This window comes from Nylanderia fulva, unplaced genomic scaffold, assembly GCF_048542155.1.
Source record: "Nylanderia fulva isolate GAGA-0341 unplaced genomic scaffold, ASM4854215v1 Scaffold11, whole genome shotgun sequence".
Taxonomy (NCBI): Eukaryota; Metazoa; Arthropoda; class Insecta; order Hymenoptera; family Formicidae; genus Nylanderia; species Nylanderia fulva.
Genome location: NW_028189302.1, coordinates 6212361 through 6235918, shown reverse-complemented (window position 1 = coordinate 6235918; position 23558 = coordinate 6212361). Strand labels below are relative to the sequence as shown.

At 37.5% G+C, this 23558-nt stretch overlaps 1 protein-coding gene across 9 annotated transcripts in view; it reads right to left on the bottom strand.

Annotated features, from left to right (window-relative positions):
* The window catches only part of LOC114943697 (serine/threonine-protein phosphatase 2B catalytic subunit 2), a 128044-nt gene that overhangs the window by 61869 nt on the left and 42617 nt on the right, over positions 1 to 23558 (bottom strand). For all 9 annotated transcript variants that reach the window (XM_085487814.1, XM_085487815.1, XM_085487811.1 and 6 more), the window contains exon 2: positions 23045 to 23248. In XM_085487814.1, coding sequence (XP_085343940.1) covers positions 23045 to 23248 — 204 coding nt within the window. The remainder of the gene's footprint in view (positions 1 to 23044; positions 23249 to 23558) is intronic.

The window sequence follows — 23558 nt, the reverse complement described above, 5'->3', positions numbered from 1 at the left end:
TATTTTTACGATACTATACTCGGTGAATTATTGAAATGCCTCCTATCCCTCTATTCCTTGCTCTCCAATATCAAAATATTGTTTATAAATGAAAAAAGGTGTCTATATTCTATATACTATATATTAGAGAAAAAACCATGGATATATACGAGGCTGTGTTAAATTTAAAAATATCAAACTGTTTTACAAAAACAATTATTGACTTTTTTTTTAGAAAAAACATGTTGGCAAACTGAAACGCCGAGGAAGAGAAGCTGCACGAAAAACTAGATTAATTTTTTAATAGGAGAAGAGATGAAATATACTTTTTAATAAACATTACCTTCGATATAATATTTTAATGAGAGGAATTAATTAATTGTGCAGAAATGAATGTGGGTTTTCTACATCGCTGCACGGAGAGAATGTTCTCTTAGAATTTATCCTGAAAATCATGGTAATCGTGGGACTTATAAAAGTTTGATTGATATTTACCACAATAAAAAATATTGATATGTATATAGTAAAATTACTCGAACATATTTTCTATCTTATTGTGATAGATTAATATTTTTTATTGCGGTAAATATTAATTATAGAGAAACTCTTATAAAAATTCTTTCAATTTCATGTCTTATAGATTATCATGAGATTTTCAGGATAAATTCTAAATTCTAAAATTCTCTATGTGTACAAATTATATTGTATTCCTATCTATGCGACACGCTCGCAGCGATATTGAATAAAAAAAAAATAGATCCCCAGCTAAAACGCGAACCCGAAAACAATCGCGACTATATTTGCGGGTCTCGGCGTACAAGAGAGACCGTCTCCTGGGGAATTCGCCATCGAGAGCGGATGGTGGAATGCGAGCTCGCTAGGCAGCTCGGAGCTATTTCGGCCGTGATTATTTCGCGATCATATAAATCTTCCCCCTGGCGATGAAACGCCGGGGACATAGCTTGACAATTTAAGTTACGCGACAAGCGAACTAGTTTCGCCGTCGAAGAGTCGAAGATCTCGTGCAAACATCTTCTTGGCATACGCGTTTATTTATTCACTTCGAGTGTTTGAAAATAGTTAATATTTTCCGAAATAATAATATATATATATAGGCTCGCACATATTGTATGCGTTTATCAAACTGTGATCCATTTTAGGATGTTTTAGTATAAAATCATAAAAGAACTTGATATCTTCTACATTAAACATGAAATAATATACAATAATTATCACGTAATACATATATTATGTTATACGTTATTTAATTTCAATCGAGTAATTAAAGCGAAGTTCGAATAAAATGTTTAAATTCTCTCTCTTTTCGAGGTAATACGGATGTACCTGTACCTGTACTTTACATTGATCGTACTACGTCAATTTGCCCAATTCAGACATCAAAGTCTACTAAATGTTTCCACAGTGCGCTGTTATGTCAGCCAAATTCCCCGAGCGACTCTAACAATTAGCTTAAGCAACTTGTAAGTACAATAGCTCGGCCAGTTTATGCTACTCCAGCACTTCTATTTTCCACCCACGAGAGCCCCTTAGGACGTTTCTCTCCCGTATTTCTATCACGTACATATATATATATAGGTGACTGCGGATCGAGGATGATCGTCGTTATGCGACTGCACGATACCATAAATTCAACATTCCGCGTCATCGTATTTTCGGGTGATCTTTGACGTTTAGCGAAACGAGACCGGGAAGATGTAAGCGAAATTTTACGACTGTCGCCGCAGCGAAAGGTAAGTTTGATAAATAAACTGTACCGAAGAAAGCAGCCTACTCAGCATTTAAAAATTAAAGGATGATGAATACGCACCCCCAAAAAAATGGTATCAGGTATAGACATATATACTGGCACAATTTTATTGTTTAAAAGTATATAAAAAAATTTGAACGAGGCAAAAAAGGATTTTTCTCCTCGCGAGCGAGACTTCTTTACTATCTTTTTAAATTCGGCATTCAGTGACATCGCGTGTCGAGCGGCTAAGCGCTCCATCCAAAAGGAATTGAATAATTTCAAGCGCTTTTTGCCGCTTACGCCGTCGGTGGTTTTTGCGGCAAACACCAATACCCTTTCCAGGGAAAATACAACACCCTGGGATTGCGAAATGGTGAAAAGGGAAAGGAAGAGAAGGAAAAACGAATTCGAGCGTATGTGTTGTGCGCCATGAATGAGTGCCCCGAGCAACGCTGCAGTTTTCGATATTTTTTCTTGCCTTCTGATCGGGGTGCGCGAAAACAATCTATGCGAGAGAAGAGGGAGAAATTCGAAATGATTGCGAAATTTGCGCGAAAGCTGCGTGTCGATATATTTTTATTCACTCGCGTTACGAGTTCGGCCGGGGAGCTCGAGAATGCTTTTAATAATACATCATCGCTATGCGGACTATATTTTTTATATTTCAGGTCGTAAAAATAATTCCCGTAACGAAGTAATACGATAAGAATCGGATGATCTCGGGTTTGGACGTTATTTTCAATGTGTATTTCAAACGTTACTTGCGAGAGAAAAAAAATAAAAATGTTCCACTGTCGTAAATTTACACGAATATGCGATATTAAAAATTGAGCGAGAATAAAATACTGCGGACTATTTCAATTTTTCAAATTCTATTTTTCAAATTTGAGGCCGCAAAAATAATTACCGTAACGAAGTAATACGATAAGAATCAGACGATCTCGAGTTTGGATTTTATGATTATTTTCCGTATATTTCACAAATGTTATATATGTATACGTACATATACTTGAGAGAGAAGGGAAACAAATAAAATTTTGGATTGTCGTAAGTTTGCGACATTAAAAATTGAAAAAAATTGAAATAAAATTTTGCATTGTAAAATTGCGATATTAAATATTGAACGAGAAAGTAAAATGCAAATTACTTTTTATCTCGTAATACATTAGATTTGTCGCACAAACAGCAAATACAGCAAAATACAAATAAGTAAATACGCTGCGGACGCAATGTTCCATATATATGTACATTTATTTAATTAAAACATTAGCAAATTAGTATCGGTCGAAACAAACTCGGAAAGTCCGAGAGCTTTCCATATAGCTTCTCTCTCTTTCTCTCGAGTCTTTTTTTCCCTCACTTTGATTCTCGTGATGGATGAAACGACGAGTGATCGCCAAAGCAAATTCGGACATAACGAGCTGCGGACAGCGATGTTGGCGCCAACATCAGGCTTTTCTGATCCCGAGTCAAAAAATTCACCAATTTTTTTCAACTATACGAATACCGACACGACCGGTTAATTACGTAATACGAGAGGGAACGTGTAGTTCTCTCTCGAAAGCGAAATAAATTGGCCAGAAATAATAGCGGAATGAATTAGAACACTCGCGTAATTAAATTTCATCCCAGTAACTGAATAATATATTTAAAGTGCCATTTGCACATCGTCTACCTCCCGTTTTCTATTGTTACAAATAAACTAGAAATTGCGGAAGTAGCGGAATAAAATTATAATTTGTGTTAGATGCATTTGATAATCTAAAATGCATTCGAGATGCATCTCGAGAAGAGTTCGCGCACATCGAGCGGGCTGATACGCATCTTTCACGAACCGTGTAAATTCTCTCTTCAAAGAGAACCACGCGTTATAGTTCGCATGACGCGGGCAATAACACGTGCGAGCTCTTCTGTTCGGTCACGTATACGTCAAAATGCGGGTGGACACGCGTATTCACGCTCGTCATATGTACATATATCTACAATCCGGCTGGCTCTCACCGCGTGGAAGGAATCGATTAATGTCCGAGAGAGAGAGAGAGATAGAACCAAAGAGGATGCGGCTCCGATAGGAGTCTAGGTTAATGCCTGACATAGTTCGTCCGCAGATTGATTTTCCGACACGACGCGCGGCTCGGAATATTACAGAGAAGTAGAAGAGGAAGAGGGAGAAGAAGACGTTCCAAATAGATTTCACCATGAAAAATTCTCTGTTCATCCGAATGTAAACAGACTCGCAGAAAAAGCAAATGCTATAATAATATCAGAGCTATTATTAGTTTCCATAAATAATTAATTAGCGATTTTTCTCTATATTCTTATTTTCAATTATTTCTTCATCATTGGAAGATATTTCCGATCAAATAATTGGTATCTATATCTTTTGTTTAATTTACAATATTGTGCCGTAAAGATAATAATAACTAATATCGAGATTAGTGGAAAATGTTACATTGTAGTTTTATACAGAATTGCACATTATCTCGGCAAATTATCTTAGAGGTACTTTTCTCCTTATTTTTCATAAAAGCTCTTACCTCCATCTTAATTTTTCCCGTATTATAGGCTATTGAGTTTCCAACCGATTAATATATCGTTGCATATACTTATCGATATTGAAAGCTCGCAGGATATTAAAAACATAATTGAGTTACTTTCGCCTTGCTTACACGTGCGTTATGCATCAGAGAGATACGGATATAATTGCATAATCATTCCCTGTGCATAATCAACCCCAACGCGAGGGCAAGCGAGGAGGTAACAAAACAAACAGATGGATAATGGACCTCTAATTTTATCGAGCAGTCGATACAGTCGAAAGGCTTTTATACCTGGCATGCGGATAACACGGGGATCGATCGAGACGGAATTAGATTCGTTCCCTGCTCGCGCGATCCCGACAGACTAAATCATAACAAGTCCGCGTGCCGGACCGGTGAGATTCAACTCGTCTGTCTCGCGACGCGGTCTAATTTCGAGCGATTTATGACTCGCCAAGAATGCGGCGGCCGCGCCGTTAATAAGTTTCGCAGCTTTTCCGTCCAGCTGCCCTCACCCCAGAAAATTTGGTGCAAGCCCGGCGCTAAAGATAGGCCATCGCGCGTGGCCATCCGGCACATCAAAGCGAGAAAACACGATTGTTCGCGGTATAAATAGACAAATCAAAAGTAGGTACGTAACGCGAGCATCTCTCTCTCTCTCTCTCCCTTTTCTCGCTTTCTGCTCCGGGTCGTCGATCGGACACCGTATTACGAATTTAAGACTCGAAAGGTGAGGTTAATATGGGCGCCACGCCTCGTGTCCCTTCCGGAGGACCCGACTCATCCGTCAGATAATAAATAAAGTTTCCCAACTTTTTCAGATTTTCCCCAAGACCAGAAATTCATTTTTTCCCCGACTTTTTATAGTATTGTTTTTGTATTATTTTAGTATTATTTTTTTCAAATATATCATTTGCATGATAAATCAATTAAATGTTAAATCATCAAATCCTTGAGATATTTCTGTCAACAATGAAAAGATTCATATCAAATTTTTTAGTTTTGTCTTTATCAAACATATTGAGATAAAATAACAAGACGATGAAAATATAAATTAACGAACACGCTGTATATAGATGAATCGATTTTGAACAACACAGAAAATTAGCGTACTGGGAGTCAAGGAAAAGTTTAGATTTATTCAATAAAAAATGTCAAATTATTGCGACGAATGTAGAATAACGTAAAAAACGACTTTTTCAGATTTTCCAAGACCAGAAATTCATTTTTTTCCCGACTTTTTAGTATTATTTTTGTATTATTTTAGTATTATTTTTTCCAAATATATTATTTGCATAATCTATATGATAAATCAATTAAATGTTAAATCATCAAATCCTTGAGATATTTCTGTCAACAATGAAAAGATTCATATCAAATTTTTTAGTTTTGTCTCTATCAAACACATTGAGATAAAATAACAAGACGATGAAAATATAAATTAACGAACACGCTGTATATAGATGAATCGAGTTTGAACAACACAGAAAATTAGCGTGCTGGGAGTCAAGGAAAAGTTTAGATTTATTAATAAAAAATGTCAAATTATTGCGACGAATGTAGAATAACGTGAAAAACGACTTTTTCAGATTTTCCAAGACCAGAAATTCATTTTTTCCCGACTTTTTAGTATTATTTTTGTATTATTTTTTCCATATATATTATTTGCATATATCTCTATATTAGTCTATATGATAAATCAATTAAATATTAAATCATCAAATCCTTGAGATATTTCTGTCAACAATGAAAAGATTCATATCAAATTTTTTAGTTTTGTCTCTATCAAACACATTGAGATAAAATAACAAGACAATGAAAATATAAATTAACGAACACGCTGTATATAGATTGCGACAAATGTAGAATAACGTGAAAAAATCCAGATACTTAAATAGTATAATTTCCTAACGTTTCCCTGACAAATTTCCCCGAATTTCCCTGACCGCTAGACACCCTGGATACGCGAAGGCGCGATTGAAAACCCTCGTTTGACCGCAATTTCTGAGTTAACCTCCCGGACCTTCTCTCATCCCTTCGAAGGAAAATACCGCACGGTTGTCTGTCGACGGTCTGTCCACGCTTTGGCGAAGCGACCCTTCGTTTCGCAGCGAGTCAACTCGACCGCACCTGCTGGCACTTCTAAACCCTTTTCATTTCTCCTCTGATCGGCGGAATCGAGGAATCCCCGGGCTATTATTCAGTCAGACATACGACGACGTGTGTAAAATGGTACCCCCTCGTCGGTTCTCGAATCTAAATTCTCCCGCAAGGATCATCGAAGAAGAGAGCGATCTGGCGAAGCGAAAGATTTTTTCCACGAGGGGACGTAATTAAGTTTTTTAAATTTTATTTCTCTTTATTATTTTTATATCAAATACGCAAATAAAGTCTATAGTGTTCAAAAGGAGAGCAAATTCTTAATTTCTTTTTTGCGTAATTAAGGAACGACGGGGAGATAAAAAAAAGTGAAATTATCCAGCTCTTGAAGAAGAGCTCCTTTTCGTAAAAAATAAAATAAAATACAATATGATATGTAGGCCATGAGAACCGCTGACGGTAAACTGCGGAGTGACTGATACCTGAGGGGTAGCTTCTGATGAAAACGAGCGGCGTCGTTTTCCCTTTACCGCATCACACAAGCGTGCGGTCCTTTTACCACCCTGTCGTGCGCGCCGCGCGTCCATATTGCGCGAAACGCCGAATCAACTGCCGGGCTGAAATGTAATCAAACGCCGTCGGGCTTATATCGAATGACCGTGGGACCAGGCGAAGCGCAGCTACACACCAAACGTGTGTAACGGCCGATGAATACCGGAGATAACGACCGCGGATCGCGAGAGAATAACGCAAACCGAATCTATATATTTCGAAGCGAAAGCTCTGCGGACTTGAATTTTTATATTTGAAAAAAAAATCATTTTTCTCCTGGGTACACAATAAAATATTTGATTTCGTGTATTATTCAAAAACGCATTTTATTCGTACAAATACGTATCGATTATATCCGCTCTTGAAATATTGTTTCAAAAAGAGTAGAGCCTCGGAGATAGGAATCGCAATCTACTGAGTATCTTTATACAACGTCATCCGAATGTGTATCATCGCATTTTTCAATTTCAAGAGCATAAAATCATAAGATAAACTTCTTCTTCAAACCATATTTTCAATTATACGATTCACACGTGATGATAAATATATTTCTTCAACCAGTCCGGAAAATTTTGGAAAAAAAATTGTGCGCCTCAAAAACCCTCACAAAATTTGTACACGTACCAAAAATGGTATAGATAGAAAAGGCGTTACAAAAACACATGATTGATTTAGGATCTTTTTGAGAGAGAGAGAGATTATTTTTCCCGGTGTTATTTTCGCAATTAAAAAAAAATTTATTGCATCTCCCTGTAAGTCGTGACTGCTGTCGAGTCGTGGCATGATCGATGAAAAGTATCTACACGATCTCTCTCTCTCTCTCTCTCTCTCAGCAATCTCCGTTTCTCTCGTGACAAGTTGATAACTCGTCCCCGCCAAATGAAATAATTCATTTCGCTCGCCGATGACTCGCGCAAATTACACCGTTACACTCGCGATGTAATCGCTCATTATGTCATCTAGCAAAAGGTAAGTAGGTAACGATCACGCATTGTAGCCGACACCGACGATGTCGCGGTAGAATGGAATCGTCTCGATATTTTTCCTTCAAGATAACAACACGGACATTTCCATCCGCCACATTTTTCGCTGAATAATACAACCCGGTATATAAATTTTCTTACGACATTTAAACTCGAGAGCAAGGGGAGATGAGAAATCGGAGAGAAAGAGAGAGAGAGAAATGCTGGCAGTGCCGAAAAAAGATAACCGATCGATACGTCGCGTCTTGACATCTCTAATATATGTTGAACATCGCAGCTGCCGAAATAAATAACTCCCTCGAAGACCAACCCGAATGTCTTATTAGGTTTTTATTCGGAGCAAAAAAAAATTGATTCGAACTTTATATATAAACTGGGCCAATCGCCAGCGGCATTTTTTATATCGTCTTAATATCACGGTTGCAAAAACTCTTCATATCTTACTCGTATCTTTCACATTTATTTTTAACGCGTTATTCGATTAACTGCTCGTCTTTAATGTATCCCCTTCGCCATTCTTAACATTCCGCCCGAAATATTTTGACCTTTCGTTGAAAAAAAAAAGTTAATCTTCCGACAGAGGACGCGAAAACGAAGGGAACTTAGAAGATGTTCGTCGTCGTCTGACCTTGCTTCGCATTCTCTCATTTATTTTTTAATGAACCCGTAAAAGCGAGCTTGTTACGATTATGCGTAAGCCGAAAGAACGACTTCTCATTTCAAAGGAATCGTGCGCACACAAAATTAGTTTCGATGGAGAAAGGATCCGCACTTATATATTCTCGTTTGTACACGAAATCCTCGCAATCTCAAAAGTACCTTTGAGGCACTATGCCTGATGACTTAATTAGCGTGATGGAATTAATTAAATCGAAACTGTAACTTTTGTCGGGGTGATAGGAGTGTTTCGCTTCCAAGTAGAAAAGACGATTATATAAAATTAAAAAATAAAAATATTAATATACGAAAAAAAATAAAGTAAAATAAAATATCTTCGATATACCAAATGCTGTTGAAGAAGTTAAAATTCTCGGCGGTGAAACGCGATCGACTATATAAATAACGGATCGTCGGTGAGATAAATCGACGGTGTGTAACTTTACTCTTCTCCAACTTTTCGCTACATCACTGTAACGTCGTCGGGCTCTTCGAAGATTACATTGCGTGTTGAAACAAGCGTAGTTAACGAGACTCGTCCTTCTCTCTAGCCGAGCTAACGAATCGCTCGTGCGATTTATTCGCGACGTACACGAAAAGAAATTCCCCGAATTACGCCGCGAGATCCGCGAGAGATCGCCTTCTCGTCTGAATTTTATTTGCGTCGTACACGTCGGGGCTCGGCACGTAGATTAAAACGACGTTTTCCCGGAATATCTGCGATACACGGACTATTAATTCGTTATACACACGTAATACGTTCGCGGCAGGGACGGCCTTAAAAAACTTACCGTCTCGGAGCATAATGCTGTTATTACGCGAGATTATTCCATTTTTTTTCTCTTTAACCTTATACAACCGGTAAACGCGCCTTCTGGCGAATTAAATCTTTAATCAGAATTATGAGATTTCAAGAAATGTAATGGAGAACTGAGTCATACCCTTTTTTTTTCTCTCTTTTCTCCGATAATAATTTTATTATTGTTATATTTTATTTCGTGGCATTTTTAATATTGTATACCGGGTGTGTCATTAAAAAATGGCGACTAAATATCATTATATTGTTCGTATAGATCCCGTATCGCGACCGGCCCTCGGACAGGCATTTCTTCGTGATTCGTGCTTTCTTTTTCCTCGACACCCGTTACGGGCCCTTATCTCTGGCAGCCGTATCTACGAAGCGGGGGAATACATGCACCCTCGCGTGTCGCGCGGGATATAACGCGAACTCGCCCTCGACAGAAGTTGTGCCTCATGGGAGAAAGAGGGGAAAAAAATCGCTGCTCTATACAAGCGGTTTTTTAAAGTCGTCTCGCGCGGCACGCGCGGCTTCTCGATAAAATAAAAATGTAGAACAAAAAAAAAAGATATATATTTTAACGAGGCATTATATTGGCACGAAAACTTTGTCGCTCTTTCGTTACGCAGTTTTTTCACCGCCCGACATGGAAATTCAGCAACGTATCACGAGATACGTCGCTCAGGTCCAGCAGACTCGACGAAAAAAATTCACCCTCACTTTTTCAGATTTTCCAAGACCAGTATAATTCATTTTTTCCCTAACTTTAATATTATTTTTTCCAAATATATAATTTGCATGTATCTATATAATAAATCAGTTAAATGTTAAATCATGAAATACTTGAGATATTTTTGTCAGCAATGAAAAGGTTCGGAAGTTGAAAGAAAAATTTAAATCAATTATACAATCTGTCGCAATAAACTATTTAAATAATCACTTTTATTTATATCATATTAAATTTTTTAGTTTTGTCTCTATCAAACACATTGAAATCAAATAACACGACGACGAAAATATAAATAAACGAACACGCTGTAGACGAATCGATTTTTAACAACACAGAAAATTAGCGTGCTGGGAGTCAAGGAAAAGTTTAGATTTATTTAATAAAAAAATGTCAAATTATTGCGACGAATGTAGAATAACGTGAAAAACGACTTTTTCAGATTTTCCAAGACCAGAGTTCATTTTTTTCCCGACTTTTTAGTATTATTTTTGTATTATTTTAGTATTATTTTTTCCATATATATTATTTGCATATATCTATATGATAAATCAATTAAATGTTAAATCATCAAATTCTTGAGATATTTCTGTCAACAATGAAAAGATTCATATCAAATTTTTTTAGTTTTGTCTCTATCAAACACATTGAAATCAAATAACACGACGACGAGAATATAAATAAACGAACACGCTGTAGACAAATCGATTTTTAACAACACAGAAAATTAGCGTGCTGGGAGTCAAGGAAAAGTTTAGATTTATTTAATAAAAAAATGTCAAATTATTGCGACAAATGTAGAATGTGAAAAAATCCGGATAAAATTTCCTGACTCTTCCCTGACAATTCCAGATTTATAAAATTCCCTGACAATGTCCAGATTTTCCTGACTATGCTAGACACCCACCCTGTCGCTGTATCTCGCGATGACATTCGATTAATCGCATTAGTTTCCTCCTCTCATGCACGCAAAGGAACGAGCGAGCGAGCACGAGATGTCCCGTTCGCATATACGTATAAATTCATCGACGATTGTCATCGCCTCCCAACCCTTTCGCTCCGGGGGTCGATAACGGGGTCGGATCGATGGAAAGTTTGAGGGGCGCGATAATAAAGTTGGGCTTCGTTTCGAAATAGATTTCAATTTACGATCCACGCGGGCTCGACTTAAGAGCGCGGTAAATCTCGCGCTATTTCGCTCCCTCTCCCAACTTGCCGCTAACTTTATCGGCCCTGACTGGAATCGGTGGCCTTGAACCTGTATTACCCTATAATAAACCGGCATGAACTTTCGTAGGGAACACTTGTCCCCCTATAGAAAAAAAAAAAAAAATATTCCGTTCTATATTGCCAGCGAAACGTCGAAATGTTTTCGCTCTTTGTTTCGCGATACTATAACACATAATAGTCGCTTGTGTCACGCGTACAACTTTCAAAGGAAAATATAAAATCGTTGTGAAGTAGTTAGATAAATAAGCAAGCAAGTAAGAGGTCGCAGAAGAGGCGAGAAATAAAGCTTAACCATAAAAACTGTGCCTTTGCGACATTAAATATTGATACTAAAACTAACGACAACTCGAGCTTTACTCGAGCGAAGGAAACTCTTTCGAAGCTTCGAATGCAAAAAATTTACACGGTCGATTAGAGAAACATATACGGAAACATTGATCACGGAAAAGATGTTGATTTCAATCGCACCTTGTTTTTATTCCCTCTGCCGCTATACTCGGCCACCCTTAAAAGCTTAGAGGCGAAAATCTGCAGGGATTTCCCGGCGCACAAATTCTTCCGAATTAGGTCGAAATGGAAATTGGCGGCATATTGCCAATTTTCGTGATAGACTTTCGCGTGATCCGACATTCCCCTGTTTGCAAAAGCCGGTCAATATCCCCGAAATAGAAAGGCGAAGAACACATCGTAATTTTTCTTCGTGATATATACCTCGAATAAAGGAATAAACGGTGGGTGAAAAAGGGTAAGGAAAGGGCGGCAACCGTGTATACCGGCAACCAATAAAGAGCACGAACACACGAAACAGCAATGTTCCCAATCGTGCTAGTTGCTTGTGAAAGTTGCCGCGATGCATCGCCACCGGATGTCGTTCGCCGAATCGCGCGAGGCTTTTTCCGTCCTTGACCTCGCGCAAACGCGGGATCCAAGGATACATCCGGTAAGGATAGAACCCAACCTCGAGAAAGAGTCACGAACTGCGTTATTGAAACCTCAGATGGTATCTGCCAACTATCGCGGAATCGGTTACTCTTAATTAGCGCACAACTCCCAAGATGCCATCGCCTGCCTGCTTACATATTTTTATCCATATATTATATCTGCCGTGAAACATTCCGGGTATACCGGGTTTTCCTTCATTTTTTCCTCGGCGAAAATCAAGAAATTCATCATTTATATTCCAATTTTTCATATCCGTAATATTTAAATTTTCTCAAATTAAAGTATTAAATAATACATAACTACCTTTTTCTCGCGAAGCTTCAAAGTTTTCAAAAAGCCATTTATTTTTAATTTCTCCTAACTCGAGAAAGCAAAACACGGGACGTCTCGACGTGTTTTCGAAAGGAAAATCAACTCGACATTGATCAAAGAACCTGTAGTTCAAAGTAAACGCGTTTTTCTTAGAAAGTAAGACACTGTGTATCTAACGAAAGAAATAAGAGACAATGTAGACGAAAGATACTCTCTACGTAAGACTCGACGATTATGTTTTATATTTTTTTTTACACACAAGTATGGATTTTTTTCGCGACTGCCGCGTGGGAGTGAGCGCTATACATTTTATTGCAGCTGTTAAACGTTAATGACAGCCAACGAATAGTCGGTTATGCGACGGAACGTAAAACGACAGTCCCCGACGATCTACGAGAGACGTTAAACCCGGTTGCCTCTCGGTCTGCCGGCTTTTACTGGGCCACTCCGAAAACTCATTATAATAAAACTCGCGCCGCGTTTATGTTCCATGCATCTTCCTTCCGCGTTAACGTTAGCGCATTTTAAGCGTGAACGCGAAAAGTATTATATTTATTGCGGGTAAAAACTTCCAGAACGATACAAGTGACGAGAGCGAGCCATTTTCGCATTATTAAATGATAAATAGGAGAAACGCGTAAAATATATTCAGAGATTCATCATTATACATATAAGTATATTTATTGCGGGGAAAAATTTCCAGGACAGAAGTGACAAGAGCCATTTTCGCATTATTAAACGATAAATAGGAGAAGGCGTAAAATATATCGCAAGTTGAGAGATTCGTCATCTTCGTGATAAAATGTTGTTTTCAAAGAAAAGATAAAGATAGGGAAAAAATGATGTTTTCCTCTTTTCGCGCATAATAAAAACAAACGTTATCTGTTCTTTAGAGAACGGAACTTCGCGATGCAAAACTTACTACCGATTTCAGGATCTCATTTTTATTAGAGATTGCAAGAGATAGTAATTTTTGAAAAGCAGTCCGCGGTATAAAGCGTATGACTCGCAAGCTCTTGATTCTGAAAGGCGCAGTCGACCCAGTTTCGCGCAGCTTGGTGCATTTCTGTCTTGGCGACTTTCGCGTTACTTCTTTCCCGAATCTCTGAATCGCGAGTTTGCAACGCGGGTTTATAGGGGAATAAAGAGAATAAAGAAATGCCAACCGCTTTTTACAGCCGCAAAGGGAGAAGAGATGGAGTACTGCGTAACTTGTGGAAAACTTATCAAGTCAATATATATTTTTTCCATCTTCCCCGCATTATATATATATATATATATATATATATATATATATATATATATATATCATTCCTTATCAATAAGAAAAAAGAGATAAATAATAAAATTTGTTTTCGTTTTTATTTTCATCTTCTCGATTACATAGTCCATTTTTCTAACGCGGTCTTGTATAACTGTCACAATTAACTGTCAATCTAGCACAAGAGAGCAATGCAAAAAATTTGTCGCAATCTATACAGAGATAAATTATATATATATATATATATATATATATATATATGTATATGTATATTACCGTATGGATATATCGAGTCATTAAAATTAATCATTACTGTCTCACAAATATTTATTCGAAAAGAGCTAAAATTACGGATATCGAAGAAAAATTTGAATTATTGACCGAGTGCATTTCTGCATACTTGCTTCGCTTCTCCTCATTAATGTTCCTTCGCAATCGATAATTTGCCTTTTCGCGAGAATATAGTCTCTCTCTCTCTATATATATATATAATCGTTAACAAAGACACCGAATCTCGTCTCCTTTCGAGAGCTCGATCCATACACGGGCCACGATGTCAACTTTCGCATTGCTCGCTAATTGGAGATCGTCCGCGGACAAGAATGAGCCATTACCAACTCACGAAATGACTTCCTCCTTTCGGTATATCTCGGGACGATATCGGGCGTCGAGTGCACTCGACGGAAATGCGCTCGCGTTTGCAGACAGAGGATAGCTTTGACAGCTTCCGTCGTCCTCTGTCTCCCTCGCTCGAGAAAGCACGGGCGATACAAAAGTGCAACTTGTTATCTCTCTGGATATAATGCGTCCGGTCCGGAGTTCCGATTGTATGAAAAGGCGGCGACCGCGTTATCGCGTTTTAAAACGCGCCTCGTTTAATTCTCATTCTTTTGTCATCCTCCCTCGACTATCGTTGCGCGCTAAACTCGTAATTGGATCGGCGATCGAGCAAATTGATATATTCCGGGAATAAAGAATTAAGATTATCTCCCTCTATATTGTATATTCCCGTCGATTTGCAATACGAATAATTTAGATTTATTATTCGAAATAGATATAGAGCGACAATATTTCCTTCAAAAGAATAAATATGCACATTCAATTTCTATATCATAATCAAATTCAGATCCCTCATTACTCAACTAATCTACGTCTAAGAAACTTATTCTGTGTGATATATATTTTACAAAATAAAATGATATACTGCCTAACGAGAAGCGTGATATATAAATATCGATTTGGAAACGATCCGCATAGGAATCCGTGAAAAAAAAAAAATGAATTTAAATATGCGAATGTAAAGACGTTTATGTGCACATATTACCGGTATCAAATATCGTAGCTACAATATTGAATCCATGTCGAAAAAGAAAACGATAAACTTGGGAACTGTCGACGTCTCTTCGTGGCCTCCTTTCGCGATTCCATCCCGATATCGATTGCGCCTTCTCGAGCATATTCTATGTCCCCGAGGATGGCCCTTTTATGCGAACACATATTGTTTCGCGTATCGCGTGGCGCGAATGGAATTTACATTCGGATCAGCATCGGCTTGGGAATTGATTTTCTATTTAATTGATTGACTGACTTCCTTTCTACATCTCTGCGAAAGAGAAGTCGGTGTGTTATGACTCGATAATTAAAATATAATTATCCGTATACACCGATCGCTAATCGACTCGAATGAAGGAAAAAAATGGTTAAATTGCAATTGAGCGCAATGTATTCGTGCGCAACGGGATTAAATACAAGCGTAAATTTATTTTTTCAATCAAGACAGTTGCAATTTTTTTCATATACATATATCGAATTTTTCATACAACACTCTTCACGTAGCATACACGCATGAATTTAAACGCCAGATTAATCTATGTAACTTGTACTCCCTAGAAATGGAGGGAAAAACAAGCAGGCGTGGAGGGAATACTCCTGTGCAACGACATAGAATGCTCTTGGTCCTTCTCGATAAATTTTGCACTATACACTGCGCCGTGGCTTAAAACGGAGCTTAACGCGATACAGCCGGCGATATATATACAGATATCAACACCTGAGCGAGCGGTATCAGCTAATCCGGACTATGTATGCATTAAAGCATCAAATATTAAGGGCAACGCTTTCGGAGGAGTCTCGGTTACGCGCTAAGGGAGAAGATTTGCGGGGAGGAGATGTAAGGGATGACTTCCTGCGCCGGTCCATCAGCGCCAGCTAACCGGGCGAATATTCAGACTTCGTCTCGTTACCGCTTAATAAGATAATTAATGACTCCGAGACACACTTTGTGCATGGAGAGAGAAATAGAGAGCTCCATCGTCGATGTATAAAAATATCAATTATTATCAAACGTATATAATACATGCGTGCATGAGCGTCCGCAGGATTTTTTCGGCAGGGAAGGACACGATTAAAATTTTGCTTATTTCTCATATTATTAATCTTTCATATTTTTTTATTTATTATATTTTAATATTTTTATATTAAATAAAATTGCAACTAAATTCCAATGTTTATTCCACGAAGAGGAAATGTTTAATTCTTTTACTGATGGCCGCAGGATTTTTTTGGCAGGGAAGGACACGATTAAAATTTTGCTTATTTCTCATATTATTAATCTTTCATATTTTTTTATTTATTATATTTTAATATTTTTATATTAAATAAAATTGCAACTAAATTCCAATGTTTATTCCACGAAGAGGAAATGTTTAATTCTTTTACTGATGGCCGCAGGATTTTTTCGGCAGGGAAGGACACGATTAAAATTTTGCTTATTTTTTATATTATTATTCTTTCATATTTTTTTATTTATTATTTTAATATTTTTATATTAAACAAAATTGCAACTAAATTCCAATGTTTATTCCACGAAGAGGAAATGTTTAATTCTTTTACCGATGGCCGCAGGATTTTTTTGGCAGGGAAGGACACGATTAAAATTTTGCTTATTTTTTATATTATTATTCTTTCATATTTTTTTATTTATTATTTTAATATTTTTATATTAAACAAAATTGCAACTAAATTCCAATGTTTATTCCACAAAGAGGAAATGTTTAATTCTTTTACCGATGGGCGCAGGATTTTTTCGGCAGGGAAGGACACGATTAAAATTTTGCTTATTTTTTATATTATTATTCTTTCATATTTTTTTATTTATTATTTTAATATTTTTATATTAAACAAAATTGCAACTAAATTCCAATGTTTATTCCACAAAGAGGAAATGTTTAATTCTTTTACCGATGGGCGCAGGATTTTTTCGGCAGGGAAGGACACGATTAAAATTTTGCTCATTATTTCTTATATCATTATTCTTTCTTAATTTTTTAAATTATTTTATTATTTTAATATTTTTATATTAAATAAAACCGCAACTAAATTCCAGTGTTTTATTCCACGAAAAGGAAATGCTTAATTCTTTTACCGACGCAATGGACAAACGCCCATGCATATGCGTGTTACACAGATAACCACCAACACACGCGCACATGCGCGCTGCAACAACGCCGAGTCAATTAATGCCCTTCCAAAAGAAGAGCTGGATTCCCGCAACTGCTTATCGTCCTCTCCTACTCGCGGACAGTTTTCTGAATAATTTAACAATTACACACACTCTCGAGCATTATCGTGCGTCGCCGTCCCGGAGACTTTCGCAGCTGCCTCGACTGCACTTTGACCGCCTTTTCGTCGCGCGAATCGTCTAACTCGGTCAGATATTATTACGATGTTGCGTAAAACTCGCGACTCCGCGGCCAAGGCTTCGTCTTCGTCGCTCGTTCGCTTTCTGTACGACGGTTTTCCGCGGAAGAGAATTTTCCATCCCGGGGATACGCGTTTATTAAAATGTCAGCCCGCGAAGCTTTTACTTCGTATTAACTTGGCGTTATCCGTTTTGGCGCAAAAAGACCGCGAAGACTTTTTAACACTCCTCTCCCCATTTGCGTGGTGATAAAAGCTGCTCGATTTTTCGCCCTCGCAAACGCGCCCGACCACGCCTATTCCACTCTATATACATGTATGTATAAAGATGTAATTAACGTGCGTACGAAAATCTAACATGTGTCTTTATTTGTCGCAGTATGCGTCCGCACGGGAATAAATATTTGGACGCTGCGGACAAATATATATTTATTTTTATGATAATCTCTTTCGTTCAACATGAAAAACACTAAGCAAAAGTCTGTAGATCGAAACGCGACCGCGAGCAAATCCTCCCAACCAAACAGAATCCTCTTTAACAAACGGAAAGTTCACTTTAATCGTAGAAGAAACAGCAGTGTAAAGATATTCTCGCGTCAAGCAGACTTTCAGCGAACACGTAACGATCAAGTGCACGGATAGAAAATAATATTTATGAACGTAGACAATAAGTATGTAAATTTACATTAAGATTCATTAATCATCCCTGTTGAGAATTCCGTCTCCATTTATCTTACTTTAAATACACAATTCAGGTAGAAAACATTCTTCCCCATCTTGAACGGATAATAAAAATAGTAATAGAGGGACGAGAGGCGACCCTGCAAAACTCCAATCACAGCGGCAGACTAACAATAGTTTTTTGTACCTCCCTTTAAACAGACCCTTAGTCTATATCCGCCCATTTTCAAAAAGAAAATGAGATCCCTATTCAAGGGACCGTATACCTGATGGGATTTAAAAGCTAAGCTAAGCCTATAGCAGTTTAGCAAATAGAAAATGGGCATACCTCTTTGGATTTATTTCAGCTTATATTCTTTAAAATTCTTTTACATCGTAAAAAATGTATAAGCTAAAATAAATACAGATACAAGTTTTTGTTGAAGAACATAAAGAAAAAAAGACCTACATTAGTGATTTACAAAAAAAAATCCAAAAGAAGATCTAACACAAAAATAATCTTAAAATACACTCTGGAATGCCATAATTATAGACCATAAATCAGTCAGATTTCAAAAACGTGTTTTTATATTTTTTGCTGCTCGATTCTTTTGTTAAATGTAGGTATATTTTTTCTTTTCTTTAGACAAAATTGCACTACGACAATTTACTAGCTGCTGAGTCATTAGACTTTCTTTTTTCCCGTTATATATATATATATATATATATCTCATATTTTATTTTTGCAATTACAAAGATCCTTTGTATTTTCGAGAGGAAAAAAATTTCAACATATAATTAAGTTTTTAAGTTGCCTCGGCTATCCCCATTCATCCATTGAAAGAAGAATTGAAGAAGTCCTTAGAAGACAAAAACGTCGAGGTCGAGCAATCGATACAGATCGTAAACCGGCCGTTCAAGCTTGCGCTATTTAGAATTCGCTCGGACGCGATTTTATACGCTAACTAAGGGCAGAGTCGAAAGTACAGATACCGAAAATATATTTCTATCGTTGTACTTTTCCATTCGCGCGCGCGTCTCGGCCTGTCGATTATCGACATGGTTCAATATTTAGTCGAACAACATCGATGTGGCACAGCGCCGACAAACAATAAACATTTAATGCTTTTTAGGTATGCTTTATAGCGAACGAACAATATTGCCACACTTGTATGAATAATTTATGCTCCTACATACCCGGTGCCCGAGTTCGGTCAACACGACGCTCGCATAACCATGTTTCCGGCTCCGTATCAATTTTGCTGCGACACGGCAGGAAGACAATTAAGATAGCGCGCCGTTAGATAACAACTATATATGTTCCCTTTTCGGATTCAAGCGTCCGCGTTCAGCTTCCTCGTGTGCCATTGCTCGAATGGCAAAAAAAAAAAAAATAAAAAAATAATAATATGTGTGTCGATTCTCTCGATATCGGGGGTGCGAATTTAAATAAATTCGCGCACGCGATTTGGTACCGAGATGGATTAGATTACCGCGCTGCGCCGCAAATTTGCAACTCGCGCCGAGTAAGCGAATAGCAATGTTTGCGTTACCAAAATTAAAGTTTTATTTGCCGCGGGCGGAGGAATGATTTCGCCGAACGGGGACAAATCAGAATTGCGATTCTCTACGGAATACGAGAATCGGAGATATCTCCACCGATTGTTTTCTCTTATCTAAACTCTTCTGCACGTTTCGAAAGACGTGAAATTTTGAATGGAGAAAGTTAGACGATAAATATTTCGTATTCTCCGACCGATATTTAATGTCAAAGGTAGAAACGCGAACGAAATTCCCACGTGTATAAAAATGTTGCTCGATACAACACGAGCAAAAGTAATGTTAAAATAAAAGGAGCGAAATTATTTTAAGATAACTGCATATTCCTTTTTCTTTTTCTTCTCGAAGATAACACGCTTCTCCTTTTTTTAACGATCAGCACTAACTTTCAGCGATAACTTTTCGATCGTGTCGCCGCTTTTTCCAAGTACTGTTTCACAGAAACATAAGCGCAAGCACGAGGATAGCAATAAAGCTTTACGACCACGCGTAACGAAGAAACTCGTCGGCTTTGGAGTGAAAAAAAATTGCAGAAGAGAGAAAAGAAGCGAAAAAAAGGGGGATGTTAGTGCAACGTCGAAGCGATTATCGTAACGCGCTGTTTTATCCCACTTATAACACGAAGAGGATGAAAGTTGGACGTGAGAACCTGTAACGAGCCGCTACGTTCTAAGGATGTGGAAATGACTGCTTCTTCACGACGCAAAGAAACGCACTAATTGCCGACAGAGACCCATTCAGCTAGCGTCCAAGCAAGCCATTATCGTTAATTTAAATATCCGCAAAGTTCGTTTATAAGCCGTCTGGATGTTGGAAAGAAGCTTTTTACGGAACATTAAGGGTTGGATTTTACTAATATCCGGTTAACTTTAGTTAGTCTTTGTTCACTCACACACATATATTATTATTATTATTATTATATATTATTCTTTATCGAATATCAAAAGAAGTACAAAATGTTTAATTTTAAAATTACAAAAATAATTTCTTGTCTCTAATCTATCCAATTATTTTCTCAAGTATTATTACTCAATACAGTTATTATCTTTTTAATTTTAATTCTAAACTTTATTCATAAATTTTGCTCCTTAATTTTAAACTTTTTAAAACCATGTAATAAAAAGTTTTTTTAATTTTCATAGGTCGACGATTTTACTGAACGCTTTTACAACGAAAAATTCATTTAAGTTGAAATTCATTTCAAAATAAATAACCATATTTTTTTCAGATGCCTAAGAATATTAATAACTTCAAAGACACGCGCAATCAAGATATGTATTTTTGATACGTGGTAATATATAGCTACACACTGAAGATGAGAGATCCAAGCGACCGCAAATTGCCACCATCTAATTGACTGTCTCCGTTCTCCGAACCGCTTATTCGTGTGAGGATTGAATCGTACGGTGATTGAAAACAATCGAGGGTTATATGTCGTTCAAAGAAATACGTCGCGAAGCCGTACGACCGGAAAGAAACCCGGTTGCTTCAAAGGAAGACACCAAAGAGACACCTTCTTGACCTTCTCCCAATTATCGCAAACGCAATTTGATCCTCCTCGTCAATCCGAGAAGCGGCACTTGTAAAAATCGTTAGATATCCCCCTCGTTAATTACATAACCGTCGAGCAATTGAGAGACGCAGAGAAAAATTATGAAGCAAAAATTTTAAAACTCATATCTTATTTTTTAAAATGTAGCGTATTATAAATTTCAACTTAATTTAAAAATGTAATCTCCATAAAAGTAAATAAATTCTGAATTATGCAAATTAATCTTTCATGGATGACGAAATGACAGTCGTCAATTAATTTCCTAATAGGTCAGTGAGCTTTAAGGTTTTCTTTCTCGCGTTTCGAATTAATTGGCCAGTTTTCCAGCATACACAGTTAGTTCATCAAACAAGTCAACTCGAATAATCAGAATTTACGTCGCGATTGATCATTATTTTTTTTTCGTTTGACAAAACTTTCGTAATTAAAAAATTGAAGTGCAATTTGCAATATAGCGATTTCAAATATCTGTCCCACAGACACGACGCCTCGTCTTCGTGTCGCCGCTTTGTCGGAGATAATAGTTAATACCGCGTTTTTGGCACATGTGTCGTCCGAAAAGAGAGAGAAAGAAAGGAGAGAGAAGAGCAGGACCAACAGAGAGAAAAATTGCGGCGTCTGGTTGTCGAACGTGAATTTACCGCATCGCGGTAAGCAGGATAGAATGGCTGTAGTTGGGTAGAAAGATAAATTATTCCGCGGTGCGAAGAAAGGAAAAAGCGTGTGAAGGCAAGGGACGACCGATCCACCGGCATGAATAAATCTAAGGCCGATTCGCTGATCGTCGATTCCAACGAGACGAGCGAATGCGCGAAAAATATGCAGCGTGTTTGCCGCCATCAACACGCGCGCACACAACTCGATAAATCAAAGATTATTTATTAAAGACAGAAGAAAAAAATACTTTCAAATAAATCGAGAAAATTACAGCAAAATTGCTTCCTTCTACTTAATTAACTTTTATTAATTATCTCTATTATAGAAGACGTTCGTAATAATTTGAATTGAAACCGATACTTTGCATTTTTTTTTTCATCAACGCTGCAAAAAAAAAAAATAACGAACATTCCGTTAATTAAAAATAAATCGGACACGTTGAAAAACATTGTTTTATACGAGGCTTCTCTCTCGAATCAAATAACACTTTTTGACATTTCAAAGGGATCCAGCGGTTAATAAAACAACGAAATACATACTTCCAAAAAAAAAGTGAATACACGCGTGGTCCATTAATCCCACTAATGAAACTTGTATCGCGGCGACGCAGAAAGCAATAACTGTCAATGCGTGTGTAAAAGGATGACAGCGAAAAAAGGGGGCGTGGAAGGAAATAGGACTGAATCGATCGAAGAGTAGCCGAGGGTGGGATTTATTACGTTCTCCCATTCCGCGCTTCCAGAACAATCAAGCAGACGCCACAAAGGAGGTCGTCGCGACGGACTTAATTCAAGGATAATTGATCAAGAAGCAGAGTCAGACGCGCTCGCGGTAGACCGAACGGCGGACCGAAGTTTCGATTTTGATTAAAACGTGCATATTTTATATTCAATTAATCAAGGCAGTCTCTCTCTCTTTCTCTCTGGCTTGATACATCGAGCACATATTATTCCGCATAGACCGCAAAGAATCGCCGAGATTGTTTTCTCAAACTCGAACGAACGATACATAATAATTACCGTTTACTTTGTACGTTTGTACGGTGAAAAATTTAATTGGACTAAAAGTTAAATTTTCCACTCACCGGTGACAGGAGCCTCGATGTCTATCATGGTTTTCTCCGAGCGTAGAAGAGCGGCTCCATCGTTGATTATACGAAGAGCCGCAGCCTCGTCGATCCTACCCTCGAGGATAAAGTGTTGCTTCAGGACCTCCGGCCGCGGAGATCCTGTTCGCTCGTCAAAGACTTCTGCCACTGTCATTTTGTGCGACGGTGGAAACGGGACATCTGTTAACAAAAAGAATGCCGTGGAGTTAGAGATATATTTTCTGGAGCAGTGTATCTGATCAAATTTTCCTTGAGAAACAAATCTTATAAAAATATATAAGCACTCAAACAATATAAAGATACGCATGCATCATCAAGACATTTTGTATTTCTATCTTAATAATATATTTTGTCAAAAATAATTGTCAAATACATAAAAGAATCCTATAATCGCGATTAAAGGGACCGCGATCTTTTATAGACGCTTCATAAATTTCTCTCAGCCGTCTTGGCACAAGGAGTAGGTCATTTACCGAATGTCGCGCGGCAT